The sequence below is a fragment of the Dermochelys coriacea genome, chromosome 4, assembly GCF_009764565.3.
Source record: "Dermochelys coriacea isolate rDerCor1 chromosome 4, rDerCor1.pri.v4, whole genome shotgun sequence".
Taxonomy (NCBI): domain Eukaryota; kingdom Metazoa; phylum Chordata; order Testudines; family Dermochelyidae; genus Dermochelys; species Dermochelys coriacea.
The window spans coordinates 100,124,559-100,137,338 of NC_050071.1; the positions used below are offsets into that span (position 1 = coordinate 100,124,559).

Here is a 12,780-nt window from a genome sequence, read left to right on the forward strand (position 1 = left end):
CTAATGTTTCATATGGTGGAGAATATGGGTACGATGATCAGCCCTACTACAAGGGGAGAGTGCAGTCAGTTGCAGATTTAAAAGGGGAAACTGAGCCATGGTGCCACACAGCTTCCCCAAGCCATGAAGGGGTGCAGGGACAGCCCACACCGTTACAGTTCAATGGCAACAACATGGTGAGAATGCCAGACTCAAAGCCCCAACAAGCAAGAGGAAAAGAGCTACCATTGTTATAAGGTACTATCTAAGGGCCCTGTTTGGGGGCTTTGAATCCGCTTCCGCCTACTTGGTGTCCAATAAATTTGAAGCCCACATACTCTCTGTCAGCTGGAAGACAGGAGTGCACTCTCAATGTGTTGGTATTTGTACTTCCATCCTTCACCTGAGAATCTCTTAAGTATTGTCAGGATGGCTTCTGTTATTCTTCCGTGTGTTTGTGCGTGCGTGCGAGTGCGTTTCCTCCCTTGCAAACAGCTCCAAACCTAAGTCTGATGATCATCATTTTCCCAAATGGCAACAGAATGCAAGTGAACTGATTCCTGTCCATTCCACTGTAATAGCTGTACTAAGAGTGCCCTGCATGTGATGTTCACTCACGTCACAGCAGAACCAAAACAACCATCTATAGTTTAGTTATTACTATATACCTGGAATGTTTCAACCCAAATACAACATATGGAGTTCAAGGAATGTGTTACTTCTTTACTAGAAACACATGATATGGGCCTACTATAGCTTTTCTTAAAAAAGAAGATTCAACCCTTCATTTTGAATATGAACAATCCTCTCCAAATCAAATAAAAGCAATCTTCAAGCTCGTTTATCAGAGATTCTTGACAGGAAGTGATGAAGGAGCTGCATGTTTGCTCCACTTCTGCCTCTATCCAGAAAGCATTAGAAAATAGAAAACAAGGACTCTGGAAAAAAAATAAATACTGAAGAGGAAGTCCACTACACAGAAATACAACAGATGACAGGACATTAAGACAGACATCCACAAAAATGTTTACAGTACCTTAGGAGGATTGAAGGGATATGTTTCTGGAATTTTTATCTCTAGTTGATATCGCCCTCCTGCAAAAACCAAAACACAAGTGAAAGATTATACAGATTTCAAGAGTGTTAACATACTATGATCTCGAAAGAAAGTGAAACAAATGTGATTCCAATGTGATTACCCTTACATGGATGCTGTCAAGTAATTTAATCATATCAAAAAGAAGCTAGTTTAGTGAGAAATATCTTCCAACTTTTAAATACACATACACACATTGATGCACATACATAAATTCAGCTTATTAAAGCCATAGTCCAACATTTTATACAAACCAAATACCTATTTTCAAGATATTCAATTTGTTATTAATCTTCAATTTTCATTTTTTCTTGTCAGAACACCTCTGTTTCATATTAGTCAAAGAGACCTTCAATTTAAAAAATTAGAATACCTAAGAAAGCAGATACTAAAATAAAAATAAACTCTATCCGATGTAATGATGCCCAGTATTAGTATGAAACACAAACTAAAGAATTATCCATTTCACTCTGATACTTAACACCCTCAAGTTCTCTCTCTTCAAAATACTACCTCAAAATTAGTTCAATTTAAAATTTAAATTATTTAGAGCTTGAGGATGTTCTGCTGTGTAACTTAAGAAAGGGGTCCACATTGCTTTAAAGTTCTTCAGTATGCTTTGAAAAGAATAACTCCCAACACTTCAATTCACACTACTTAACCACTTACTATGGCTCCGATTCTGCAAATACTTATGTATGAGTAATCCCAATGCACTCAACAGGATAATAACATGTGTTTGCATGATTGGGACATATAATAAGGGGAGTCAAAGTCCATGTCTACACTACAAGGAGACAAGTTACATCGACATACAGCTGCCACAGTTAGAATATCGCTTGTGCGCTTGCAGACTTATCACCTTGCATCGATGCAGCACATACTCACAGGAAATGCTTCTGTCAATACAGTTCAGTGCACCATGGGTAGGTATCCCAGTGTGCAACCTGCAATGTTCAGCACACTGACTTTTGGGTAGTTGTGGCAATGCCTGGTGGGGCAGGAACGAATCTCACAGCAGTGCCTGGAACAATGGCTCAACTCCCGTAAGTCAATGTTCTCCATCCCATAATATCTCCGCGCCATAATTTTTGTGCCCAATTTCAAATTTCCACGAACTGATGCAGGACTTGTCGCTGTCCGCCATCTCTGACAGTAGCATAGGAGCCTACACAGCTCTGCACTATTATCACAAGCATGGCAACCACAGGATGCACAATCCTCCAGTATTTGTGGAGCCACAAGAACCACCCATGGAGAATGTGACGATTTCCAGGCAGTCAGTTTGCTGTGGGACATAGCGAGAACCAAGTCAAGGAGAAGGAAGTGGATGAGGAAAAGGAGGAGAAATATGGGGGACAGGCTGCTGGGGGATCCGGCTGTGCAGCGAGCCAGGACTTGTGTTGGACTCTACCGTAGGACGTCCACACTTTGCACTTTGCCTGTGACTCAGGCTCCTCAGAGGTGTGTGGGATCTCTGCCAAGTATGACATGCAACTATTTTTAAAAGCATGTCTGTGGCTCTGCACCCAATCGATTGTTGGCCTCCCTGGCCTTCTGGTATGCCTGCTGCAGTTCCTTGGTTTTCCTGTGCACTGCTGCTGGTTCCTGTTGTACCCCTTCTCCTGCATTCTGCAAGCAATCTGCTTGTCGATGTCTTAACAGCTGGTTAAAAGTTGCACAGCCTCTTCTCTCACAGGCCCAGGAGATCCAATTTCTCCTGTCTACTCCAGGCAGAAGCACATTTGAATTGTGTAGCCACATAATCAGCTGGACTTTTGCACGCAACAATGGATTGCTGTTAGGTGTGGTAGCTCAGCTGGGCATTCAGAAAAAGGCAGTTCAAAAATTTGCAGATGTTTTAAAGGAGGGGACTACTGGTATATGTGACACCTGAGCAGTGGAGCTCACAATTGTGATTAGAGATCAGTGTCAGTTATTGAGAAACAGTTGCTGAAAAAAAACTGTTATGGTTGACACTCGCAGTACATTGACCTCCATACGTCAACCATGGTTGTACACTGCTCGGGGAGGTGGTGTTAGTATGTTGCATAATGGGGCACTTACATTGGTGGGGTACACATTTCAGTATAGACACATGCATAACTAGGTCAACACGAGGCAGCTTATGTTGACCTAACTTTGTAGTCTAGACCAGGCCTTAGACATCCAAACTCTTGCTATAATACGGTTTCTTGCTAGAAACATTTCTACGAGCCTTTATTATTTCAGTATTATACTACCTATTCCAAATAATACCTTCTTTGGGGGAGTAAAGCATTTCTTATATCAAAGATATTGTTAGTAACATTTATAATCCTCTACCAATATTTCTGTATTTTCAGGCAATACCAACCTATCTACATTCTCTTTTTATTTGCAATTTCTCCTGCACTGCTTGTCTGGCAGTAATTTCATGGACCATAGCACTGCAAGAGATTAACAGAATCTATATAACAATTTATATTGAGTTTCCATCAAGTTGCAGGCCACAGCACTGTTCCTTGTATACATTATTCTCTCATTCCATTCTTGTTCTTCTATTTGGAAGTCAAAAGCTTTTCCTCCCATTTATCCTTACCAGTTTACTTTGTAAGATTTTATATTTTCTAGCTATAATTCCTTCCCAATGAGAGTTCAGGAATTCAGGCCCTGATTCTGAAAATTATCTACACAAGCGAGACTTGTTTCTATATAGGGACAGGGCTCTGCTTTTCCTGCTTTTCACACTTTGTGGGAAAACTACATTACTAATAAGGAGAAATTACAGAGTCTGTCTGCCTGTTTCTTACATTATTCAGTGTAATAAATTCTCCATTCTCAAAGAAGTTACTGTCATATTTTTGGCACTTTCTGCAAAGTGCCTTTCCAACTATAGAAACGCTCTGAAGCAAACATATATGTTCACTAACTGGAGTTACTTTATATGTAATAGTAAAATTGGAATAAAAGTCCATATTTCTAGTATTGTCATCATTAAGGAATTTATGTTTATATTTACTCACACCGAAGAAGAGGCCTAAGATTTCAACTGAATTTTTTTTCACCCATCTGAATCCAATTAAAAAAAAAAATCTATATTTAAGTCACCAGCTATAATTCAAACAAAAACAGAAGACAACATGGTCAGGATTTTAGGCATAACTCAGCAATGCCTTCCTCCACAAAACAAAGATGGTATCACACTATTCCTAACACTTTACTGGCATAATTAGTACACTTATTTTTAAAAACTAATACAGAAAGTGAGACAAATGTTGAAAATGGGAAAGAGTGTGAAATATATAAACACTGGGGAAGGGCTTACAAACTAGCACACAAAAAGTAACATTGTTACAAACTAAAGAGCAAAAGTAATGGAGATGGCAAATTAGGCTATGGCAAGGAAACAAAGTATTTAAAAACTAAAAACAGGAAGAAGAAAGTATGCATGGTCTGTCTTGACTGTTAACTCGCTGGAGAAAGGACAAAGGTTTTATGTTTTTGGAAAGCACCTAGCACAATGGTGCTGGATGGAAGTTTGTCTGAAACACTCCCATCTGTTAGTGGATGTAGATCTTGCTGGTAAAGATTTAAAAGGGTTCTGCTGAGTCATTATCCCACCTGAATATAAGCGAGTAGAAGTGGCTCTTTGGGAAGAGAGGATCTAAGGAATAGGCTTAGCAGTCAAGCCTGCAGAGGCTTAAATTGAACTTAAGGCATATTTTTCTTTATTTTTTGTGAATTTTAAAAAAAGTTTCAGAAACAGGTGAGTTTGAACTCAAAATAGCATGTACGCTATGTTTATAAGGCAGACTGGAAAAGGCAACAGGTGACACTATATAAAGAGCAATAAGATGAAGTACAAACCAAACTCACATTGGCTAAAATACTAAAATAAGTCAGGGGGGAGGGCGGAAATGCTTGCCAAATTACTCTTGCATCTCTGTACCCGTTGTTCCTTTATGTTGACCACAGGCTGGGAGGCAAAGTTGGCCAACGATTCCAGCACCATAAGTTTGATTTGTGTCTCACAACGTGAATGCAAAATACAAATGAAGGGAGTAGGCAGACAAAGGCAAGACAAAAAAAATAGGGGACAATTTTCAAACAAAGCAATCTGAGAAGACAGCGAAAAGTTCCCTCTGTAGGACTGCTAAGAAGACTGCTGCTGGATTTAAACATCCAAAAATGCTCTTGAGATTTTTGCTGCTCATACCATTTTGTCTGGATTTCAAATCAATATACAGATATTAAAGCAGACTTTGCAAATGTAATTTAAAGACACAATTTCATTCCCTTCAAGGACAGGGACTATCACAATTTTGGGTAACATCTTCTAGCCTGCCATACAAATAAAGGATCCACCTGAAGTTTATAACCCCGTACCTAAGTCAGTAGGGGACAATAAACTAATACTATTTATAAATCACCATGGACATGCATGGCATTTACAGACAAAAATAAATTACAGGTCCCTGCTTCAAAGAGCTTACAAATTAAATTAACTTTTATATACATTTATCTAGATAAAGATTAACTTTATTTGCTCTCTAAATTATTATTGTTACATCTGTCTTAGAATGCTATGGATTGTAATACAAATGTAACTTCTATACGTACCTCAATATTTATGCTGAAACTGTGTTAAGTTCTTAAATCAACGCTCAAAAGCCTTGCTTTTTCTATTACACAGATATTAGGAAGTCCTACACTTAAAGCCAGACCAAACCTCAAGTCTAATGTTACTATATTTACTGTACTCACTACCTGATATACACCAAGAAATGAAATTACTATTATTGTGGTTCACCAGTCTGTCATTCAAGAGGTTTACAAAAAAACCTGCCTTTAGACTACCACTTTAGAATATTTTTAGAGAGTGTCATCTACTGAAAAGCAGAACGCCAGCCATTAATCTGGATTTCCAGAACTCTTGCTATCTACTTTTTTGTAAAGTGACCGGAAGCTGCACCAATTCAGGCTGTGATCTTTTAAACATTATGTAAGCTAAGTGCAGTTGAAACTGGTCAATATTTGGGTGGGAAACCTTTAAAGAAAAGGAAGATGATGAAGGAAGTGTGTTGACAATTCATTAAATGGTAGCTTCCTTTGGATCACTTTTCTGTAGGAATTTACCATTTTCAGAAACAGAAAACAGAGGTCCTTACCATTTGTGGTTACAAGCAAGCAAGCAAGCAAGCAAGGTCATAGAGGACTTCTTCTTAAGGTTAGCCCTGATATTCCCCTGCAACTACAACTGGATATTCTTCATTGTTTACCCTGAACAGTTGTGCAGTGTTACTGTTTTGTCTATATCTACCGATCTATATGTCTATATACATAATCTTAATAAATGCATAAAATTATGTTAAAAGAACATTCAGGTTGAAAACTCAAGCATTCAAAAGTTAGGAAATGCCAGAATTAAAGTTGCTCATGTAATCTTAATTTGACTGCCTTATAAATACACACTATAATACAATCCAACTACATGATCGTGCTATTTTTTTCCACAGACAGAATTCCTGCCTCATTCAGTGATCAGAAAAAGATGGTGCTCACTGAATAAATAGCTATTCAGTATTTTTTAAACTCATCAATGTGTCACCTCACATCATCCAAACCTTGCACTAAATACAGAATTACTGACTTCCTCCTGGTGTTTCTATAGTGCTCTCATCCTGGTATCCACATGTTTCACAAGCACTAATAAGTTTGTCTTCCCAATACCCAGTTGAGATAGGGGAGCATTATCACCATTTTATAGACTGGAAACTGAGACACAGAGATTAAGCCCAAAATCTTCATATGAGACTTGTAATTTTGGATGCCCCGTTTCAGACACCAACAGCCCAATTTTTCAGAGTACTCAGCATTTTTACAACACGTTTATACAGTCAAAGCACACATACTGCTGACTTTTGTTTCAGCTGCAAGTGCTTTGCCCTTCTACAAATCAGGTCCAAAGTATCAATTTGGACATCCAGAAAGTAATGGACACACAACTAGTAGTCAACTGTGAAAAGTTTGGTTTAAGTGGCTTGCTCAGCATCACATAGGAACTCTGTGGCAAAGAATCCAATTCTCCAGGTTGGTATTCAGCTGTTTTAACTATGAGATATCCTTTCTTTCTCTTCCTGCAGTCCTTTGCCTCAGTCGCTACAAAACTTCTGAATTCTAGAACAAATGGGGCCTACAGGCCACAGCCTCAAATCACAAAACAACCCTGATGAATTTCCTGAGCACTATCCATTCTGTATACTGATATGGTAGGATCCTGTAGGGGAAAAAAAATTATGTTATTAAACACCATCACAATGCATACACACAAGGAGGATAAATTATGTGGCTGTACAAGCAAACTTAATTCTGCCATTTACTAACTTCTGAGTGCTTGACTTTGCAACTTAACATTCTTTTAACATAAAAAAATCTTAAGTTTTTGAAAAAAAAATTCCATTAAGTGAAATTATATTGACCTCCATGTGAGTCACTGACAGCCCTAGAACCTTTAGATCCATAGCACAGCTTCAGCTAACAGGTAATTGGTAGCAAAAACAGGCTATTATCCTCTGTGGACCAACCACAGTAGGGGGGATGAGACATTTCACCAGTGGGTTTCACAGCTATTTGCTTGGGAGCAGAGGAATGTTGGGACTTAGGTTATTCCTGCTCCCAATTATGGTCTGGTGCCAAAGCAGCACCCACCAGCAAGGAGAAGCAAGCACAGGGAAAGACCTCCTAAATATTGGGTTAAAGATGCTTGGAGATAGAACATTCTGAGACTTTTGCTGCTAGCCTCTAACAAACCTCTACTGAGCATGCATGAACAGCAATTTCCAGAGACTTATAAATCCACTAAATTTGGGAAGATTTTCACAGGGCTGATAAAAAAGCATATGTCTGACTCCAGAATGACACCCCTATCAAATTTCAAGTCCCTGCTCCAAATCTTGGAGGTACCAGAGCTTCTCAATGAAGATTTGTAAGAAATTTTTAACATTGGCAAAAAGGCTTACTTTCCCATAACCTTGCTTTTTTGGAAACAGCCTAATGTCTTTTGCTGAAACTTTTCCAGAGTTTAGCCTGAGACAGACAATCGGCATAGAAAATTTTGGCACATACAATTAAAGTCCAGCAAAGCTACTGAAAATGGGGTCTTTTGGCAAATGTCAAGCAACCCTAACTTTAGGAAAAAAACCAAGGAGTCCGGTGGCACCTTAAAAACTAACAGATTTATTTAGGCATAAGCTTTCGTGGGTAAAAAAACCACTTCTTCAGATGCAACTTTTTGTGGATACAGACTAACATGGCTACCCCCTGATACTTGACACCTAACTTTAGGAGTCACTGCCAGCTCCACCTATATTATACACACACGTAATGTTACAAATGTAAAGATAATTGAGCAATTTGGGATTGCTAGGTGAAATGCACTGTCAGTTATACCTGAAACAAAATCTCCGTTTTTCTGGTATGATAAAATATATACTTGGTTGTGATTCATACCACAGAGAAACTAGAAAATAGGCCATAAGGTTTTCAAGATAATTGTAAACACCCAGTCTAGTACTGAGGCTCCCCCAATAGAACATTAAATAGAGGGATCTACGGAAACACATAGACCTCCAAATTTCCTCTAATGGAGAGGTGCCTCTATTTACAAGTTGAAAACAATATAAAATACGTTTTAAAAAAAAACACATTCTCTACAACAGCTCTTCATAATCCATGTTGGACAATTACTCTATTCTGCACTCTAGGTTTCTCCAGGCCGGAGTACACATTTGCTTCCAGATCCCAGAGACAGTTACAAACTTACATATCCCCACCAAGCATGATAACTGTATCTTGTATGAGGGAACTAAACATCCTTCTTACTATACCTTTTACAATTCTGTTGCACAGTCCAGACTGCAACTTAGTCCTTGCAAGTTTCATGGTAAAGTCTGTTATGCTACAGACTAAATACTTTTTCATGTGATTATATGTAAATGTAGTGGATATATTTTCAAAGTTTAAATTTAAATATTTAATTTAAAACCACATAAATTAATGGCTCATTTCAAAATACAAGGCTCTTTATTCCTTTTTATTTTGTAAATTAACTTTATAAACAAAGCAACCCAAGACATAATTTGAAGTGCACAATAATTTCATACACAAAAACATTACTTGCCTTCATATGGTGTGTCCGGAGGTCCTGCTATTTCTCCTCTTAATTCTGTAAAATTCTCATCTACAAGATCTACTTTAATTTGATTTTTGCTCGTCTTAAAAATAAACAGAGAAAAACAGTTATGAGTAAGTTATGTTTGATACACACCTTCCCAAAAAATAAAGTATTCAATTTTTAGAACAGATTTCTAAAAACAACCCATTTCAGATAGCTATGTTGCAGTTGGTTGTATTTAATTTAAAATATAACTTTATGCAGCATTACAGTTCTCCAAAGTAGTATTTATAGAGCCACTAACATAGACAAGGGCATTCAGGAGTATGTGGAGTATCTGAAACTACTTTTAATTGACTAGATTTAAAGTTGACAGTGACTCCCTAAATAGCTATTTAGTCTGAATACCTTAAACAAGACAAGAAAAAAACCCTCAGTCAGAAATTTTAACTTGATTATGTTTAATATATCACTTGAAAGTGTATTGTTCTGTTTAAAGCAATCACCACCTTCACTGGAATACAGCAAGACGTCTCAAATAGTGTACTGACCTATTTTTTAAAACAATACAATATCCTAAACATTAACATTAAAGGAAATCTTGTTTAAAAGCATTTTTTCCATAGACTTCAGCGTTTCTCAAATGTGACCACCAGAGGCTTTTCTTGCAGCCACAGCCACCTGAGTGGAGATTGGGGAGGGGGGGGCATTTGCCCCTTCCCGGGTCTGGAAAGTACAGTATTTGTATGTTGGCATCCGATGAAGTGAGCTGTAGCTCACGAAAGCTTATGCTCAAATAAATTTGTTAGTCTCTAAGGTGCCAGTAGTACTCCTTTTCTTTTTGAGAATACAGACTAACACGGCTGCTACTCTGAAACCTGTCATTATGCAAGGCACTGAATTTAGCTGTATAGAGTGGAAATCTATCAACTTCATGAAAAAAACTCGTACAGATACAGACAGACATCATCTTCCTCTCCAAATGCAAACAGATGACATCATACCAAAAGGACTGAAGGTAAAAAATCCATTACAATCTACATACCACACAGACCATGCTGACAGCTTGTGCCACACACTCTCAAAGAAACTGCCGAACCACCTGATCAACATCCTCTACAGCAAACAGGGAAAGATTAAGAATGAGCTCTCAAAACTGGATACTCTCATAAAGAACCAACCTTCCACACAAACTTCCTCGTGACTGGACTTTACAAAAACTAGACAAGCCATTTACAACACACACTTTGCTTCTCTACAAAAGAAAAAGTACACTAAACTATCGAAACTACTACATGCCACAAGGGGCCACAACAGTGGTTCCCTTAACCCACCAGCAATATTGTTAATCTATCCAACTATACTCTTAACCCAGCAGAAGAATCTGTCCTATCTCAGGGCCTCTCCTTTTGCCCTTCCACCCCCATGAACATGACACAGTTCTGTGGTGACCTAGAATCCTATTTTCGACATCTCCAACTCAAGGAATATTTCCAACACACCTCTGACCAACATATTAACCCACAGAGACCTTCCTACCAACACTACAAAAAGAAGGCTTCTGGGTGGACTCCTCCTGAAGGTTGAAACAGCAGACTGGACTTCTACATAGCGTGCTTCCGCCAACGTGCACAGACTGAAATTGTGGAAAAGCAGCGTCACTTGCCCCATAACCTCAGCCGTGCAGAACACAATACCATCCACAGCCTCAGAAAACAACTCTGACATCATAATCAAAAAGGCTGACAAAGGAGATGCTGTCGTCATCATGAATAGGTTGGAATATGAACAAGAGGCTACTAGACAGCTCTCCAACACCACTTTCTACAAGCCATTACCCTCTGATCCCACTGAGAGTTACCAAAAGAAACTACAGCATTTGCTCAAGAAACTCCCTGGAAAAGCACAAGAACAAATCCACACAGACACACCCCTAGAATCCCGATCTGGGGTATTCTATCTGCTACCCAAGATCCATAAACCTGGAAATCCTGGACGCCCCATCTCAGGCATTGGCACCCTGACAGCAGGACTGTATGGCTATGTAGACTCCCTCCTCAGGCCCTACATTATCAGCACTCTCGGCTATCTTCGAGACACCATTGACTTCCAGAGGAAACTACGATCCATTGGTGATCTTCCTAAAAACACCATCCTGGCCACTATGGATGTAGAAGCCCTCTACACCAACATTCCACACAAAGACGGACTACAAGCCGTCAGGAACAGTATCCCCAATAATGTCACGGCTAACCTGGTGGCTGAACTTTGTGACTTTGTCCTCACCCATAACTATTTCACATTTGGGGACAATGTATACCTTCAAATCAGCGGCACTGTGATGGGTACCCGCATGGCCCCACAGTATGCCAACATTTTTATGGCTGACTTAGAACAACGCTTCCTCAGCTCTCGTCCCCTAATGCCCCTACTCTACTTGCGCTACATTGATGACATCTTCATCATCTGGACCCATGGAAAAGAAGTCCTTGAGGAATTCCACCAGGATTTCAACAATTTCCATCCCACCATCAACCTCAGCCTGGACCAGTCCACACAAGAGATCTACTTCCTGGACACTACGGTGCTAATACGCGATGGTCACGTAACCACCACCCTATATTGGAAACCTGCTGACCGCTATTCCTACCTACATGCCGCTAGCTTTCATCCAGATCATACCACACAATCCATTGTCTACAGCCAAGCTCTACGATATAACCGCATTTGCTCCAACCCCTCAGACAGAGACAAACACCTACAAGATCTCTATCATGCATTCTTACAACTACAATACCCACCTGCAGAAGTGAAGAAACAGATTGATAGAGCCAAAAGAATACCCAGAAGTCACCTACTACAGGACAGGCCCAACAAAGAAAATAACAGAATGCCACTAGCCTTCAGCCCCCAACTAAAACCTCTCCAACGCATCATCAAGGATCTACAACCTATCCTGAAGTACGACCCATCACTCTCACAGATCTTGGGAGACAGGCCAGTCCTTGCTTACAGACAGCCCCCCAACCTGAAGCAAATAGTCACCAGCAACCACACACCACACAGCGGAAGCACTAACCCAGGAACCTATCCTTGCAACAAAGCCCGTTGCCAACTCTGTCCACATATCTATTCAGGGGACACCATCATAGGGCCTAATCACATCAGCCACAGTATCAGAGGCTCCCTCACCTGCGCATCTACCAATGTGATATATGCCATCATGTGCCAGCAATGCCCCTCTGCCATGTACATTGGCCAAACTGGACAGTCTCTATGTAAAAGAATAAATGGACACAAATCAGACGGCAAGAATTATAACATTCAAAAACCAGTCGGAGAACACTTCAATATCTCCGGTCACTCGATTACAGACCTGAGGGTGGCTATTATTCAACAAAAAAACTTCAAAACCAGAGTCCAACGAGAGACTGCTGAATTGGAATTAATTTGCAAACTGGATACAATTAACTTAGGCTTGAATAGAGACTGGGAATGGATGAGTCATTACACAAAGTAAAACTATTTCCCTATGTTATTTCTCCCCACC

At 39.5% G+C, this 12,780-nt stretch overlaps 1 protein-coding gene across 5 annotated transcripts in view; it reads right to left on the reverse strand.

Moving 5' to 3' along the window:
- Positions 1 to 12,780, reverse strand: part of UBE2K (ubiquitin conjugating enzyme E2 K) — a 61,033-nt gene that overhangs the window by 23,093 nt on the left and 25,160 nt on the right. For 3 of the 5 annotated variants that reach the window (XM_038399661.2, XM_043513939.1, XM_038399662.2), the window contains 2 exons: positions 9,237 to 9,330; positions 1,016 to 1,074 (listed from right to left, as the gene is read on the reverse strand). The exons of 1 other annotated variant lie outside the window; for it this stretch is intronic. In XM_038399661.2, coding sequence (XP_038255589.1) covers positions 1,016 to 1,074; positions 9,237 to 9,330 — 153 coding nt within the window. The remainder of the gene's footprint in view (positions 1 to 1,015; positions 1,075 to 9,236; positions 9,331 to 12,780) is intronic. One more of the 5 variants, XM_038399660.2, reaches the window with a different exon arrangement.